This window comes from Rhinolophus ferrumequinum, chromosome 24 (genome assembly GCF_004115265.2).
Source record: "Rhinolophus ferrumequinum isolate MPI-CBG mRhiFer1 chromosome 24, mRhiFer1_v1.p, whole genome shotgun sequence".
NCBI lineage: Eukaryota > Metazoa > Chordata > Mammalia > Chiroptera > Rhinolophidae > Rhinolophus > Rhinolophus ferrumequinum.
In genome coordinates this window covers 30,398,511-30,417,689 of record NC_046307.1, presented here as the reverse complement: position 1 = coordinate 30,417,689, position 19,179 = coordinate 30,398,511, and the positions used below count along the sequence as shown (strand labels likewise).

Sequence of the window (19,179 nt, the reverse complement as noted above, 5' to 3'; positions counted from 1 at the left end):
TCCACCAACATTATAATGGCATAGGAAATTTAATGAAGTGCCTACATTTGACAAAGTTAGCTGACCAACATTTCCTACCTGTGGAATGTAATTATCTTGTGCAATATAAAATGTTCTCATGTAAGAACAGACTCTGCAAAAAAGTAATAAACAAGTAGCAATGAATAGTCTTGACTGAGACTAAAGCAGACAAGGGGAATTATCTTAATAACTTTTCTGAGAGAGAAAAGCAATGCACATTTATCATAGAAACAGTGAAATTACAGAAAATATGAAAATAAAAACCAACTATATTTCCACTGCTTATTCTATTATACTTTTAGTCATTTTTCTGTGCACTCAATACACCTTTATAAATAAATGTGAAATTATATTGCACTGCTTTCTAATACACTGTTTTCTCTGCAGAAGAATCAAAAATAATTTCTTATGTCAACACTCTTTTCCAAGCATTTTTTATATTGCATCATGTGCCTAAATCAAAATACACTTACATAGTCATATACATGATGTGTAGAATAGTTGCATTTTCCCTAGTTTAGAGTTGCACTTAGCATTCTTGTATATAGTTTTGCATTATTTTGTTTTCACATTAACCTCTTAAAGTGAAATTTTAGGACCAAAGATTAGCACGTTTGGTGGGTTTTGAGTAATGTTGTCAAATTACCATCCAGGAAGTTCGTACCAATTTAAAGTTCTACCAGCAGCATGTGTGAGAGGGTCTGTTTCCCTGCAGAATCTTAGCACTAAATACTATTATTTCTTTAAATTTTTGCTAAGTAGATAAGCAATAATCATCATGGCTTAATTTGTATTTCTAATTGTGGTAACCACTTTTCCACATATTTGGTGTCTATTTTATGTAAAAGACTTAATTCTTAAATAGTAAAAATAACATTGTTGATCTTAAGCAAATACACAGACAGATAATTCTCCAGCAAAATGGGTTTATTTGGGAACAACAAAGAATTGCAACTTGGGACACACAGCCTAAAGGTGAACCACTCACAAGTCCAAAGAACAAAGGAGAGAAAGGTTCTTTTTATAGTGGAAAGGGGGTGTTCAAAGGGGCTGTTGTGAACAAAGAGTCCATTGGAGGGAACTGGGAGTTTGAACTGTCGTGGTTTTTCATTGGCTGAGTTGTAAAAGTCTTTCATTGGCTGAGTGGTTGACCGGCAAGGAGAAGATCCTCCCTCTTCCTGTTGGAGAAGTAGAGTCATAAAGCAGCTTCCTGATAGAGACAGAACGCAATCCTGTCTGGAGTAATTATTAAGTGGTAGGGTGTCTGAGCTCCACCTGCAGGCACTCCCAACTGCAATTTAGACAACGTTTCTGTGTTATTATCTTCACACCATTTAGAAGGAAATCTTTTGCAGTTAGAGATCAGGAGTGGCGAAAGGCCTGAGACTGCATTGTTTGTGGAGATTGTTGGAGTCAGAAGTACAAGCTGAGTTGCCAGTGTGTGACAGGAGGCAGCTCTGAGTAATTTGCTTTTCGCATTTAAAAAATAACAGCAGCAATAACAACAGTAAAATCTATTTTACTTTACGGGTTGAAGTTATCACAGTTGCAGCCATGTCCTTCAGGAAAAATATGTGTGAGGCCATGTTAGGGGCCGGATCAATGTTTCCCACTCGACTTCCAGCAAGTGCGCTGCCTCCAGAGAGAGAGAAAAAAATGAATCAGGCATAGTCTTTCCTCAGACATTAATGCCAGCTGCTCAAGGAAGGGTGTGTGTGTGTGTGTGTGTGTGGTGGGGAGGCGGTTTAAAGGCTGTTTCAGTCACATGTAGGTTACCTTGATAGCCATACTGCCACTAGAAATTTCGCGTCGTTGGGCCGACATGAGCAGCAACCTCTTTCTTTGTCCACTCTGCTGCTTTTTCCCTTTCACAGGGGATGACCCCTAATTGAGCATCTTTCAGAGTCGACCCCTGGAAAACCCAATTTAAGATAGACCCTGAATCTACCAGGGAGACGAAATAACAAATAAATGTATACACAGGATGATTTCAGATACTGATAAGTATTATGAAGGCAATAAAATGAGATCCGGCAGCTCCTCCAGCAACGGTGGTGGAGGAGCTAAGGTGCAGGGAGAAGGCTTCGTAGGTAGGCAATGATGTACTGAGACTGGACTCCTAGGAAGGAGGCAGCTTATTGAAGGTGGAGGGGACCTTCATCCCCTCATCCTTAAAAATCCCAAGATAAAGGTCCCAGGAATGAAATGCTTCTGATTTTTTTTTTTGATAGCCCAACTAGAAAATCCTCAGATTTTAAATACATTTCTATAATATATTCTACCAGTCTGGGGCCCGACAGGAAACAGATGGCGTACTGAAAATGGGATAATTTGAGGAGAATGCAATAAAGAAGCAGTTTACAAAGAGACAGAACAGCACCCCCTTCCTCCCTCCCAGAGATGGGATCAGCAGGTTGCCATCTGCTCCCTAAGGGGGAGAGCAGGGAATGGTCAGGGGATACAGTTCCCCCGGTCTCACTCCCCTCTCTCCCCTAAACTCCTGCACTGCTCCCCATTGGCCAAATCCAATCCAAGGCCAGAGAACCAGGGAGGAAGTTTTTGAAGTCCATACAGTCTAGTCTCTAGGGCCACAGAAGATGGTGTTTGAGGGTGGAGAGTGCAAGGTGGAGCTGGAGAGGCAAAGGAAGACATCAGCATGTGTAGTTTATATTTTAAAATAATACTGGATGGGATTTGGAAGAAATGACAACAGACCCAGCTGAGGTTGTAACCTCAGTCTGTCACTGGCTAACTATAAATTAACGTCTGTAAGTCACTCTTACTTGTTAAAAAATTTAATGACTGGAATAAAACTGATGAACCCAATCTGACATGGTATGACTCCAGTATGTCACTAATCAAAATAAGATCTTCTAAATATATTTTAATGAATACAACAAAAACTATCTGACCTATTTAAACATTGTTTTAAATTATGAAAAACAAAAACAAACAACCCCAAAAAATCACCGTTGAAATTAACCAAAGAGTCCCAGCTCTATGTCTTTCTAGTAGGTCAGTGGCTCTGGTTCAGTTAAATCTCTTACAGTGACTTAAAGTCAGATTTCAGTTGTTAGGTCATGAGTGAGAAAATAGAATGAGTACTGTTTTTTCTCTGGGGCTCAGACTTCCTTCAAGACATAATTTAGAAGAATGGTTATTCTCATTCCTGAGATAAGCCCAGGATATGTAGATGAGGCCATCAGGAGTGTAATGTGGGAAAACTTGGTAAAAAGGGACTGACAAGAGAAGAATAATAAAGGCTTAGATTGCTCTAGCCATATCTATTAATATTTTTTGATTGAGTAGGATTTATATGCCTACAAAGTGAGACTGTGAGATACTGCTGTTTGGATGTCATAGGTACATTATTTAAGAAAATGTCTTTTCTTAATAGTACCTGAATTTGTAGCAAAGCCTGTCTAGCCCTTTAATAGTCAAAGTATCTTCACAGAGGATAAGATTCCAAAAAAGCAGAGTCACAGAAGATCAAGCAGCTGCAGAAGAGTACAAATAGCTCTCAACTGAAACGATTTATCAAATGGGAACATGATTGCTAGCAATCTTACTTTTTTTAGTGATTACAAAGTAGCACATGTGACTCTCTTGTAGAGAGCTTCTACAAACAATTATGCGTAAGTGTTGGAGATTTTAATTTAAGCAGAAGGCCTCTGTGGAGGTAAATCAAGAGCATAGACTGGAAGAAAAATGCTGAAGGAGACCTTCAATCAGGGAGAATATTAAGTGGGACTCCTTGGGGAGAGGCCTGTATTTGCTTATCTGGGGTGGGCTCATCTCCATAATTGAGTAAAACAGAATGAACAGCTGTGAAATACAGCATTTGAATGTGTGGGTAAAACAAAATTACAAGATGTACAGGGTCACAGAACATGTAATGTATTTTCATAGGACTATAAAATTTCCAAGATGATTTGGGAGTAGGAAACTGGCCAAGCCTCTAGAGAAGTTAAATGACTTTTTCAAGGTCTACTCGCTAGTTAGTTTTACCATACTAGTTAAGTATGTGGATTCAATTAAAACATTCTAGATTTAAATCCCAACTCCATCATTTACTCTGTGACATGTAAGAAAATCACTTTCCCTTTTTGTGTCTCAATTTTTCATCTATAAAATGGAGATAATAATAAGACATTCCTCGTATTAAATGAGATAATACATTTCGGTAATGCTAGATAACATCTAGAACTTAGTAAGTGATCAGTTAATGTGAGGTATGATTATTACTAGCGAGAATGCCATAACTGAAGTCACCTAACTCCTACAGCAGTATGCTACTTACTCTAGAAAAAGCAAGAGCACAGTGCAAGAAGGATAAACATGAGAAATTTCCTAACTAAAAATGGATGTGAGACACAAAATAACATCAAGACTGCTTGAGATTAAAAAGCAAGAAAATTTTAAGTACCTTTGGGGAAGTGATTCAAATGTGCAGTTTAATGTACAAATTGTCAGTTATGAAAACAGTCATGGGATGTAAAATACAACACAGAGTATATAGTCAATAATATCATAATAACTATGTATGGTGCCAAATGTATACTGGGCTTACCAGGGTGCTCAGTTTGTAAGTTATATAAATGTCTAATCACTGTGTTGTACCCCTGAAAACATTCTATATCCATTGTAATTGAAAAAAAAAAAACTGTTGTTTTTTAAAAAGTAGATGAAGAAAAAAAAAAGATGTGCTCTTTAGCACTTTTCAAACTTTCAGTTCTATGCTGCAATTCCTAAATTCAGTATGTAGGTCTTTTTTGCCCCAGCTGAAGTTATTGATTAGTTTGTTTTTATAACTAACAAAACTATCAATTTTTTTGATGATTGATCGTTTTTACACCTTACTTTTTCTCTAGTAATGATGCCTACTAATGCTATAGGATTCCTTTATCTTTTGTAATTAGAATAAGTTGTACTTTTAAGTGAGTGTACTTGTTTTTATTATTTTTATTGGGGAATATTGGGGAACAGTGTGTTTCTTGAGGGCCCATCAGCTCCAAGTCATTGTCTCCAGTTGTGGAGGGCGCAGCTCAGCTCCAAGTCCAGTCACCGTTTTCAATGTTTAGTTGCAGGGCGCGCAGCCCACCATCCCATGTGGGAATTGAACCGGCAGCCTTGTTGTTGAGAGCTCGCGATCTACCCAACTGAGCCATCCGGCCACCCCGAGTGTACATTTTTAACAAAGTAAAAGCATACTGTGAATTTAAACAATACTTTTTGAATATAGTTGAGGATAAGCCATCTAATTTCTTAAAAACATATAAAATTGTTGGAAAAAACAATTGTTTTGTGGCATATAGATGATTATCTAGATAAAGAAATCAAAGTAAAAGTTCAAAGTCTCTTACAATCTGTGATTGAAATCCTAACAAGTTCTTGCATGTAAAGGCACATGTTTAACTGTGTAGTTTAGCTCTTGAAGCCCTTCCCCACCAAGAGTCCACTGAAAGGCCTGAAACGTGCCATGTTGATTATGCTTCTGAGTTATTTCCTATTGGCTGAGGGGCAAAGGCATCTGTAGGTGCTGAAAATCTTTGGTCATGTTCAAACTTGGGATGATACAATTTAATGATGCTATCATTAAATCTCAGATAATGACACTATAAAATATATGTTATGGCTTTGGTACAAAATGCCGGCATAGCTGTTGTATTTCTTGATTTTATAGATGTCTTTAGTAACTGTTTTAAGCTATGTTACATATTTAGTTTTCTTGCTCTGTGTCAGTATTTTATAGCACCAGTCATTTTTGGATAACAGTGCCCAGTAACTAAGGAATAAAGGGTTTATCCAAAGATCTCTTAGCCTATTCAGAATATCGACATTTCGCAAAGGTGGCTTTTATCATGCAATTGTATTCATCCCCAGGGAAGACATATTTCTACTTTTAACTACAGAAGATTTGCCACATGTAAATGAGGTACATTCTGGAGGTGTCATTGACTGTTTCCTTTGATTGAAGACAGAGCTGTCTCCATATATTTCACAATGGTCTTAAAAGTTAATCAGGATACCTGGATAAGTTACTAGCCTCTCTTCAAGGACTCCTAGTAGTGGTGTTGAGTAATTTAAGCCCATTGAGGATATGTATCAGGATTCAGAAAGTCATGTTCATGTAAAGCTCATTAGGTGTGTTTGTTGTTCTGAATTATTCCTGGAGAAATTTCACCCTGTTAATAAATCAGAAAGTCTCAAAGAATAGGTTTTGATGTTCCTTACATGGATTTTCTGAGTAAGAGTCATTCCAGGTAGCTTCTTGTATAAGGATGATTTTGACTTTAAAATTTAAGAATTTTTAATGTAAATTAAATCAGACACTTCTATAGAGAATTGCTTCAGAATCCTCAGTTTGAGAATGCTATGACCATGAGTATCTTTTCTTTGTGTTGGTTGTTGTTGTTATTATTATTATTATTATTATTATTATTATTATTATTATTGTTATTTTAATCTTGGGTTAGTGACAAGTGCCAGGCACCTGGCAAAGTGCTTAAGATACAATTAAGACAACAAACAGGTGTGGTTCCTGATCTCAAAAAACGCGTGGAAAAGATGCATGTTTGTTACACATGTAACAAATAGATGCATATCTGTATTTTGTCTTAAAGTCTGTTAAACAGCGCTCCATATACACATATGGCAAATTATTTTTGCATATTTATATGTCGGGAAGCTGTTTATACCCTATTTTATAGCTCTGCTTTGCTTACAGTTTAAGTATGTGATTGTTCTATACTTCTTCATGTATACAAGCACATATGTGTGTATTCCACCAAATAACTGCTGGTCAAATGAGTTATCATGGGATCTGCTCATTATCAGGTAGTAATAACAGAAGTGGCAGATCATTTTACGAGGTACACATCTCTTCTTGCACTTACCATCTCACGACAAATTACGATGCCAAGTATTTAATTCAAATTTTCCGGGCCAACCAACTGGTGGAGAAAATAGGTGACTTGTCTCAGGTCACTCATACTGGTCTGTATGATCAAAATTCCAAATGGATTATTTTGGTTATGGAGTTTCTGCTTTAATTCAAAAGGAGATACAAATACCTCATAAATATCAACTAGAGAATATTTTTTTTAGCTTTATGAAGTATGTTACAGCATTAAAAAATGTGAAACACTGGTATAAATATGAATGTTTGTTGATGTGAGAAAAACACTTTCTTCTACTTTATTTTTAAAACATGAGTAGAAACTCATTGCTTCTGTGATAGCATTAGTCGATTTCTTTTTCTTATTTACAACACTAGTTCACAGATGTTAGTTGCCATGAATATGCATCAGCAGAAAGTGTGAACCACAACCCGTAGTAGCAATTGCAAACTTCACTTAATTTACAGCCAGGCATCTGTTTATGAATCTCTCCTTTTTTATTGTACGTGTGCCCTTGTAACTCTCATGTCCTTTGTGTTCATTCTATCAGATGAAGTTAATTTTCTCTACTTTCTTAAGACAGGGAGTATTTCAACTATTTTATACAAATATCATGGGTGCTCAGTGTGCCCATAATGGACCTAATTTCATATACTTTGGAAATTTCTCTTCTATATAATGTACGTCCCTGTATGTTAATGACAATCCAGGTTGTATCTACATGTATAAATCAATCAACCAATCAATCAATCAGTGGAACAGTGAAAAACTCAGCCAAGTATCACATAGCTAAAAAATTATTTTTTAACCCTGAGTAAGGAATGAAGTGTCAATGTTAACATTTATAGAATTTAGGAACTTGATGAATCCCATTGGAAGCAGAAACAAACAATTTGATAATAAGATAGACTCTGGAATTATTTATGTAATGTTAATTAAATGGATTAAAATTTATTTGCTGTTAAAAATATGAAAAGAATCTCTAAAACTGAAGCCATGTTATAATTTTAAGTTAAAAAGAGAAAAAAAATGCAACAAAATAATTCTCTAAATAAAAGATTTATAATGAGAAATAGTTCTTAACAAATAAGCAAGTTAATTTCGGATTGTGATAATTGCTTGAAGAAAATAAACAGAGCTGATGAAGCATTAGTTATGGCACCCACTTTGGGTGGCCGCTTAGGAAGGGAGATGCTTTTCGAGTGGAAGGATCAGAAGAGAGGGCTCCGTGACGATCAGGGGGACACATATGCTGCTCGGCAGAAGGAACAAAAGCGAAGGCTGGAAGCTAGTGAGTGAAGACGTGATGTGAGATAATATTGGGAAGGAAGGGTCGGATTATTCAGGGCACAGTAGGCCTTAGCCAAGACTTTGGCTTTTATTGGAAGAGCCACTAAAAATTTTAAGCAGAGGAGTGATAAAATCTGACTTAAGTTTTTAAAACAGCTCTGACTATTGTGTAAATATAAGTAGGGAGGCAAATGGAGAGTCTGGGAGACCAAACCACTGTAGTAACATGGAGGCCAAGTGACAGGGCCATAGGCTCAAGGGAAGCAGTGAAGATAGGAGGGAGTGAGGCTGGGGAGCAGGCAGGTCTTGGTGAAAGGAAGGAAGGGATGTGCATCAGGACACTCAAGTACTTATTTCTAAAAAGGTGAACAAAATTTAACAGAGCACAAACCTTAAAGAAGCAGCAATCAAACTAAAGAGGCATGAACTACTTCTATTAAGTTAATCACTCAGAGTAGGTCCCCCTTATCTGTGGGACATATGTTCCAGGGCACCCAGTGGATGCCTGAAGCCACAGATAGTACCAAACCCTATATATAGCGGGTGTTTTTTTGTTTTTTTTTCCTATACATACATCCCTTGTCATTTAAAGGAAGCACCTCCCGGCTTTCCATTGGCATATCTAAGTTGCCAGCATCACTACTTTTGCCCTTTGGGGCCATTATTAAGTAAAAGAAGGGTCACTTGAATACAAACACTGCAATACTCTGAAAGGGAATCTGGTAAGTTACTAATGGGCAGGGGGACTGCACAGTGTGGGAATGGTGGACAAAGGCATGACTCACGTCCCGGGCAGGACGGAGTGGGACAGTATACGATTTCGTCCCACTACTCAGAACAGCATGCAATGTAAAACTTAAGAATTGTTTATTTCTGGAATTTTCCATTAATTTTCAGGCCGCAGTTGACCACAACTGAAACCACAGAAAGCAAAACCTTGGATAAAGGAACAATACTGTGTTTTCATCCTACCACTGAGGAGTAGGATCCACACCTAAGAAACTCCATAGACGCAGTCCACCTGCTTTCCTTGGCTAAGCTCTGCCCAAGACCTTTTGATGAAGAAGGTTTAGCTGTGGACTGTTTCTCCCAAGGCGGGGCTGCATCTTATTTCTCTGTTCCCAGCACATAGTGTAGTGCCACTCAGAGCAGTCAGCCAGAGTTGGTCAGATTCAACTTCAATTTCTACTCTTAGTTTTCTTCAGCAGATGTATTTTTTTATTTTTCTTAAATTTCTTGGAATGACAATGGTTGGTAACATTATATATAGCTTTCATGTGTACAGTTGTAGAATGCATTATCTTTATACTGCATTGTGTGTTCACCACCTGGAGCCAGTTCTCCTTCCATCGCTGCATATTTGACCCTCTTCTTCCATTTCCCCTCTCCCTCACCCTCTGGTAACCACTAACCTGTTGTCTGTGTCTATGAGTTTTCGTTTGTCTTGTTAGTTTGTTGCTTTCAATTTTACAACCTACATATGAATGAAATCATTCATGTGGTTCTCAACTTTTCCTGTCTGACTTATTTTGCTTAGCATGATACTCTCGAGATCCATCCATGTTGTCTCAAATGGCAGTATTTCATCTTTTCTTATGGCTGAGTAATATTCCATTGTATATACATATACACCACATCTTCTTTATCCAATCATCTGTTGCAGGATACTTTGGTTGTTTGCATTTCTTGTGAATAATGCTCCAATGAACATAAGGGTACATACATCTTTATAGATAAATGTTTTCAGATTGGGGGGGTAAATACCCAGAAGAGGGATTGCTGGGTCATATGGTAATTCTGTTCTTAATTTTTTTGAGGAGCCTCCGTGATGTTTTCTATAGTGGCTGCACCAGTCTGCATTCTCACCAGCAGTGTATGAGGGTTCCTTTTTCTCCACAACCTCTCCAACACTTGTTATTACTTGTCCTGTTGATGATAGCCATTCTAACAGGTGTGGGGTGCTATCTTATTGTAGTATTGACTTGCATTTCCCGAGTAGCTAGTGAAGTTGAGCGTATAACTGTTGGCCATCTGTATGTCTTTTTCAGAGAGTCTCTGTTTAGGTCCTCCGCCCATTTTTTTTTTTAATTGGATTGTTTGGTTTTTGTTGTTGTCGTCGAGTTGCATGCGTTCTTTATATATTTTGGATATTAGCCACTTAGTGGAGTGGCAAATATCTTCTGTTGATTTGTTGCGTTTTTGTTTTGTTGATGATTTATTTTGCTGTGCAGAAACATTTTAGTTTGATATAGTACCATTCACTCATTTTTGCTTTTCCTTCCTTTGCCTTAGGGAAGCGTTTTAGTTTGATATAGTCCCGTTCACTCATTTTTGCTTTTCCCTTTTGCCTTGGGGATCAAATTCATAAAATCCTTTCTGAACCCAAGGTCTATAGTTTAGTGCTTATGCTTTCTCCTATGCAATTTATTGTTTCAGGTCTTATGTTTAGGTCTTTGATCCATTTTGAGTTAATTTTGGTATATGATGACAGATAGCAGTCTAGTTTCATTCTTTTGCACGTGGCTTTCCAATTCTCCCAGCACTGTTTATTGAAGAGGCTTCCTTTTCTCCATTGTATATTTTTGGCTCTTTTGTTGAAAATTATCTGTCCATATACGTGTATATGTGGGTTTATTTCTGGGTTCTCAATTCTATTCTATTGATCTCTGTGTCTGTTCTTCTTCCAATACCATGCATGTTTGATTATTGTCATTTTGTAGTATAAATTGAAGTCAGGGAGTGTGATACCTCTAGCCTTGTTCTTTTTCCTTAGGATTGCTGTGCTATTCAGTATCTTTTGTGATTCCATATAGATCTGATGATTCTTTGTTATATTTCCTTAAAATATGCCATTGGGATTTTGATGGGGATTGCCTCAAATCTATAGCTTTGAGTAACATTGCCATTTTAACTATGCTCATTCTTCCAATCCATGATCACTGAATAGCTTTCCATTTCTCTATGTCTTCTTCAATTTCTTTTAATAAAGCCTTATAGCTTTCAGTGTATAGGTCCTTTACATCCTTTGTTAAGTTTATTCTTAGGTATTTTATTCTTTTTGTTACAGTTGCAAAAGGTATTTTTTTAAGGACCTATTATATGTCACTTACTCTTTTATATTCTTTGTACAAATTATTAAATCAATTTTTACTGAAACCCTGTTAGGTAATTATTGTTGTTAATAACTTCTTTACAGACAAAGAAACTAAGGTTGGTTAGGAAATATTAACCATCTTGATGTGAATCAGTCAGCGAGACAGAGTTAGAATTTATACCTCTGTCTGGTATGTTCTAAAACTTGTACTTTTTTCATGACCTTATTCTGCCTCATTGTTCAGAAAACATGTATTGATAAATCAGTTAGGCCTGTATGTTTTTGGCTCCTTCTACTTGGTCTTCAACAGAAAGAATAGTGAAAAATGATGACAGAGAAATATAAAGACATTAAAGGGACAGATTCATTTCTCTCTTATGAAATAATAAAAGTACCCAGTAGTCTAAATAAATAACTCTGCCAGCCCATAGGAGGAAGCTCTCTAACAAGTCATTAAGAATATCAGATTACTCAGGACAGAGCAATTCAAGTGATAGATGAAAGGCTGATTGTATGTGTATGAAAGCACTTGCAAAGTACTATACTATGCATAGAAAGGTCAAAAATGATGGATCAAAGCTAGGATTGATTGAAGATTAGATTTTAGGATCTTGAGAAAGGAAGGAGAAAACAACTATGAATGGAAGAGAAATATCTATGTTAATATTCTTAATCACCTGTGATGCTCATAAAATAAGGGTCCTGGGATCCCACCCCACCCCAAAATATTCTGGAGTATGGAAACTTCCTAACAAACACTCCCAGGTGAATTTGGTACAAGTAGGTAATGGACCACACTTTGGGGAATAAATGATTTGGTTGGGTCTCTTTATTTTACAAATCAGCATGAGGCTCATAACGGTTTTCCAAAGTTGCAGAGCTCTTTTTCGTTCGAGCGTTGGCTAAATCAGTCTCCTAGAAGCCTAGTTCTCTCCTCTTTGATACTTGGAATTAATTTTTCCAACTCTAGCCGTGGACCAGCTAACAGCATATATGATTGTAATTTCTCTTCTAGAATCACAACCACAGCTGCCTGCATGATGGACCTAAGGAGGTACCCGTTGGATGAACAAAACTGCACTTTGGAAATTGAAAGCTGTAAGTTTTTCTGAGAATCCAGCTAAACTGAATTGTGCTTGAATGTTTTTCTTAGGCAGAGACTTCCTACCCTGGTTTATGTGCAGACCACAGGTCCCGCAAAGGTCCTGTTAGCACACTAAATTTGATGGAAGGAGGTACTTCTAATATCTTCCCTCAGCGATACTGCTGTCCTCTTAGTCCTGTCCCTAAATCCCTGGGAGAGATGTGAAGGGAAGAATTAATCTAGCAATAAAAGGAAGATTCTAAGAGCCTGGATGGAAACCTAGGGCTATTCCAGCCATTTAAGGTGTGTTATTGATACAGTAAGCTTGGGACAATAGGAAAAGGTGGCAGGGAGACAGAAGATGTCAGAATGATTTTTGATCTCATAAACATTTGCACTTTGCTATTGCAACATAAAATGTGGCCTTCTGGGTTGGCTGGAATATTCATAGAGTGTGGACTAGTAGGATGTTTTTGTTTTGAAGGACTATTTTCAGTGTTGAAAATTTATATTCTTGCTGAAGGCCATATGATGAGCAAGAATGGCGTATACACATGTGTGTGTATATTCTTTCTGGTGCTGACCTGTTCTGCAGCGCTGTTGCATTTCTAGGCCAGAGTTTCAGTGTCTTTCTTGATGATTCAGTCACCTACCCTGCTCGGTAAAATGTTAATTTCATAACCCGTCTCCATTTCAGAGGTAACACGCGGAGGTCATTTGAGGTGGGGTAGGATTTTGAATCTCTTTTCTCTGTCAGTTCTTTCCAATGTGTTCATACCTCATCCCACCAAACAATTGGAGGCTGACAATGTTATATCTAGCTTTCTAGATAATGAGCAGCTTGACTGCTGTGCGGATACTCTCAGCCTTTGTCAGGAACTCTAGCTGTGGCAAGCAGCGTGACTCTAAATCACTGCTCTGAGTGGAAATATAGCATTTATGACACATTGCGGGTATTTTTGCCCATTTCAAAAAATAGCTTCCAGGGATAATTAAATTTACATGCATTTTTTTTGGAAGAACCTGATTTCATACTTGTATTTCCAAATCAGTATTATTTTGACATTAGATCTCTGCCATGCAGAACTATTTAATAAACTTGCTCTATAGGATTTTTGTGATTATTTTATGTAAATATCTTTGGGATAACTTTGCGTTTTTATAACTTACGATAAGGGTTACAGTGCAGGATAATGTTCTTCAGAGCCCGAATTCTTTGGTTGTTTGAAGTTGTTGATGTAACGACATTTTGAAAATGGTAGGTTGCTGTGTACCATTCCTGGGTTATAGTGGTCAGAGAATTTTTTGTGGTAGAATTTGACTGAAATTTTAAATAATCATATTTGTACACGATTAAAGCATTTTCACTGATACCATTTCATTTGAGCCTTTCACAACCCTGTCAGGTAAGTAAACACAGCCTTTTTAGTTTAAAAAATTGGTGCCTAAGGACGAAGGCAAAACCCAAGGAAATTGTAATTGTGACATGAATGTTGAATAATTAACATGGTAATTCCTTAGACTTTTAGAAAGTTTATGTTTTATAAAGGGCTTGTACATATCTCATTGCAATGAGTTGCCCTGTTAAATGAGGTAGAGTAGATTTTTTTCTAGCTTTGTTGAAATATAATTGACATATTATGTATGTACAAAGTGATGGTTTGATATATGTATACAGGTATATTGTGAAATGATTACCACATAATGTTAGTTAACATGCCTTTCAACTCACATGATTATCTTTTGTGTGTGTATGTATGGATGTGTGTGTATATGTGTTGAGAACTTTTAAGGTTCACTCTTAGCAACTTTCAACTATACAGCACAGTATCGTGAACTGTAGTCACCATGCTGTACATTAGGTAGCCAGATATTATTCATTTTATAACTGAAAGTTTGTACCCTTTGACCACCTTCACCTCTTGCCCCCCAGACCCTACACTTGGCAAACATCAATTTAATCTGTTTCTATGAATTCAGATGTTTTTGTTTTTTTTAATTCCACATAAGTCAGATGAGACAGTATTAGACGTTCTCTACCTTACTTATTTCACTTAGCATAATGCCCTTAAGGGTCATCCCTGTTGTCACAAATGGCAGGATTTCCTTCTTCTATCTAAGAATATAGAAGAGTATAAACAGAGTGTGCCAAAAAAAAAATGTATACACATTTTAAGAAAGGAAAGAATTGTAGTACTCAATATATATCAATAACAAAAGATGAATACAAGTCATTTGTATACATTTTTTGGCAACCCCTGTATATCACATTTCTCTTTATTGTTTTTAATGCTATTGGGAATGGGATTGCTTTCTTAATTTTTTTTCAGAGGGTTCATTGTCTATGTATTGAAATGCAACTTGTTTTTTGTATTTATATTTTGATTTTATATCCTGCAACTTTATAAAATTCATTTATTAGTTCTAGTAGTTTTCTGCAGTCTTTAGCATTTTATAGATATGATTTCATGTCATCTGCAATCAGAGACAGTTTTACTATTTTTTTTTCCAATTTGGATGTCTTTTATTTCTTTATCTTACCCCTTTGCTCTGTCTAGGACTCACAGTACTTTGTTGAAAAGGAGTTGTGAGAGTGGGCATCCTAGTCTTGTTTCTGATCTTAGAGGAAAATTTCAGCCTTTCGCTATTGAGTATGATGTTAGCTGTGGGCTTCGTATATATGGCTTTTACTGTGTTTACATGCATTTCTAATATTCCCAATTGGTTGGAATTTTTATCATGAAACAGTGTCAAACTTTATCAAATGCTTTTTTCCCAAGACAATCCTGTGATTTTTATCTTTTATTTATTAATGTGATGTATCACATTTATTGATTTGTATAATATTAAACCATCCTTGCATCCCAGCAATGAATCCCACTCATTCATGGTGTGTGATCCTTTTAATGTTTTGTTGAATTTGGTTTGCTAATATTTTTTTGAGAATTTTTGCATCTGTATGTATAAGGGGTATTAGCATATAGTTTTCTTATTGTATTTTACCTAGCTTCAGTGTCAGGGTAATGCTGGCATTGTAAAGAGACTTTGGGAGAGTTCCTTTCTCTTCAACTTTTTGGAAGAGTTACAGAAAGATTGGCATTAATTTTTCTTTAAATATTTGGTAAAATTCAGTGAAACCATGTTTTCCTAGGCTTATCATTCTGGGGAAGTTTTTGAGTACTGATTCAGTCGCCTTACCCATTATTGGTCTGTTCAGATTTTCTATTTCTTTATAATTCAGTCTTAGTGGATATTTCTAGGAATTTATTTATTCTATATCGTCCAAGTTATTGTCATATAATTGTTCATAGCAGTCTCCTATGATCCAGCGTCTTTCTGTGGTGTTACTTGTAAATGGCCCTTCTTTCATTTCTAAATTTATTTGAGTCCTCCCTTCTTTTTTTCTTGATTGATCTATCTAAAAGTTTGTGAATTTTGTTTTATCTTTTCCAAAAGCCAACTCTTAATATTTATAACCTTTTCTATTGCTTCTCTGTGCTTGAGAAGAATGTGTATTCTGTTTCTATTGGATGGAATGTTCTGTATATGTTTGTTAGGTCTATTTGGTCTATAGTGTTGTTCAATTATGCTGTTTCCTTATTGATTCTCTGTCTCGATGATTTATTCATTGTCGAGAGTGGGGTATTAAAATTCCCAACAATTATTGCATTGCTGTTTATTTCTCCTTCGAGTTCTGTTAGTATTTGCTGTATATATTTAGGTGTTCCAATGTTGGGGGCATAAATATTTATGATTGTTGTATCTTCTTGATGAATTGACCCCTTTATTATTACATAATGACCTTCTTTGTCTCCTGTAAGCATTTATAGCTTAAAGTCTGCAGGGTAGACATTAACATTCGTATCTTTACAACTAGGGAAACAGACTCAAAGAGGTAAAATGATATGCTCAAGATCATGTAACCACTGAGTGGCAAGTGGCTCGGAGCTGATGTAGTGATTGATAGCTGATTTATGTTAGTAAAGCCACTGATTTTGGAGAGACCAGTTTAACAGGAAAAAAACTTTTTAAGCTCCTTTTAGGATCTTAAAAAAAAATTCCTACCACTGCCCTTTGTAGCAGCATCAGAAACCAGTTCTTGGTGGCCTTTTACAGTCACTGATTACCTGCATGACATGGGGAAAGTCACCCTACTTAGCTGAGTCTCAGTTTCCTCCAACGGGGATAACAGTATCTACCACATGAGGTTGTTATGAGGATTAAACGAACTAATATAGACTAATAGGAACTAATGCAGATTAAGAATCTAGCACTTTGCCTGTAAATGGTAGATATCTAATAAACAGTAGCCTCAGTAATTAATAGTCGTTACTGTAACCACACTAATTTTGGTTATTATATTTTCAAAGTCCCATACTGCCACAGATTTGCCCTTATTATGAGATCTAGTGTATCCAGCCAAGGGGAGACCCAAAGCACAGCATTGCCCTTCTCAACCTTTGTAAATCTCATTCTAGCCCTTGCATTTATATTTCAATTAAGTCTCATTATCTGAAGGGCTATCTGTTTCCTCATAGAATGCCTCAGCCAGCTATGCCTACAGTATAAAATGGAAATTAATTTATTTTACTTTGGCTAAAGGGAAATAAATTAATAGCTAGCCCAAAAAATCCAGAGAGGAGCATTTAAAAGCTCTCTGACATCTGTACTTGGATGAAGTGAAAGGCAGTCCATTTTTAAGTATAATCCATTCATGGTTTTGTTAACATTTAAACTGGCCACAGAAGACAGCCATCACCTGCTGTTGATGTAAAGCCTCTGTAGTCAGTGCGGCAGAGGTCCCTGTGAGTGTGAGAGTGTGTTGGCACAGGCATCTCCTCTTCCTGCAGATACCATGCTCTAGGAAATCAGAAAATACAAATGTGCTCGTTGTCATCTTAGGGAATTCCAATTTCGATATAATATAAAAACAACTTGCTGTTAAGTTGATGATGGAATAAAGGCTCTATTTTCTTCTCAACAATTTCCTCCTAAATACTCTTTATTAAAGAGGTCAATATAGATTAATACATTAAAGCAGCTTGAGGCATTGACCAAATTTACTATGGCACAGGGTTAATATATTTTGGATCCAGTTTATGCTATGTACTAGTCAATGTTTCAGTAGGTATGCATATAATATTTTTAAGAATTTAGAGGAAACAAGAGTTCATTGTGTTCTACTCCTAAAGTGAAAATTGATGGCACCTTAAAGTATGTCAGTAGATTCAAAATACCTATCACAAAGGAAGTAGTAATCAGATAGGGTTCTGAGCGAGTGTGGTATAATGGATGAGAGGACATTCATTGAATACAGGTAGATGTCTGTTATGGGATCCTCAAACTAACTATATAGGTCACTTAGCTTATTTAAGCTATGGTTTCTCATTTCTGCAGCATTGCAGTATTTTACACGTAATCAGATAAGACAGATAAGACAGATCTTTGTGCAATTCTTGGTTCTGATATTTCCATAAGTAGCAGCTGTTATTATAGCATATTGTTATCATTATCAAATTATTCCAGGAATATTATGCTCCATGAGAGTCACAACATTTTAAGAGGGATATTTATCTATCAGAAGACCAAAATGTAAAAGATTCATAAATCATGGAGTATGAAGAACCAGTATCAGAAATGAGGAGGGCAAGGGATGCTTTTGCCTTGAGGACAGGAAACTTAGGGCAACAGAGTGGTAGTATTTAAATGGAATAGCTATTTTCAAATAACTGCAGAATTTCCTCGTAAGAGAGCAGACTATGTCTGCCCTAAGGGCAAAACTAGACTAATGGCAAAAGATGCCAAAAGGCAATTTTAAGTTGAACTATTAAAAAGAAAAAGTCATGGCAATTATAGCTGATGAAAAATCCTCTAGGTTGCTATATGCTGTAAAACCATTTTCTGGAAAAGAAATTCTTACATTGGGCACATGATGGGATTATATGATTTCTAAAGAGCTCTGGGTTGGTAGTTATTAGGCACCAGCAAGAGTAAGTAGATCTTTAGTTAAAGGACAATTAGCCAAGCACTGGTTTATGTGAGGGTGCAGATGCCATATGCATATACCTCTGGGAGCAATGCTATTTAGGAAAACAGGCAAATCACATCTCGCTAAGATTTTAAGCAGAACAGTGTGTGTGTGTTGCTCATGGTCTGTCGCTATTTACCTAGTAATCTTTTTTTTTCTCCGATTTTCCTCACAGGAGTGCATTTTGTAGTTGTATCTCTGAGGAATGAGGCTAAGTCCCCCCAAATTCCTGGCTTTCTAAATAATCTATAACCCCACTGAGGCTTTTAGAATCACAACCAGTATTTTAGGTGATCCTTGAATTATTTCAAATGAGAAAAATATTCCTGTGATATTCCATTGAGTTTTAGTCATAATTATTTATTGAGGAAAAAGCAAAGAGCACCGCAAATGCTCCCCGGAGTCACTGCATACAAATTTAATTTACATTGCTGTCCTATTCTGATATTTTCCTAAATTGTATCTAGCATTGCGGAAGTGAGGGATCTGTCTCCCTGTCCTTGCTGGGTGCAGATACCTTGTTGAAACATGATCTTTATTTAACTATTATTAGTCCCTCGTGTCCCTAGACAAGTGCCAGGATATATATTTAGAACTTCTGGCACTTCATGCAGATATTATTTGTGACCTTACTGTTTATCTGGAACTTTAAGACTTTTCCCTTCTAATTCTTCAATTGTTAGACAGTGACTTGGTTATGAAGGATTTATCTTGATTTTGAATGTGAAAAATAAAAATAGTGAACTCTAGTTTTTCCTCTCTA

The 19,179-nt window shown here is 36.5% G+C and overlaps 1 protein-coding gene across 3 annotated transcripts in view; it reads left to right on the top strand.

The window, feature by feature from the left end:
- Positions 1–19,179, top strand: part of GABRB2 (gamma-aminobutyric acid type A receptor subunit beta2) — a 210,023-nt gene that overhangs the window by 90,097 nt on the left and 100,747 nt on the right. For all 3 annotated transcript variants that reach the window (XM_033096468.1, XM_033096466.1, XM_033096467.1), the window contains exon 6: positions 12,320–12,402. In XM_033096468.1, the coding sequence (XP_032952359.1) occupies positions 12,320–12,402 (83 nt within the window). The remainder of the gene's footprint in view (positions 1–12,319; positions 12,403–19,179) is intronic.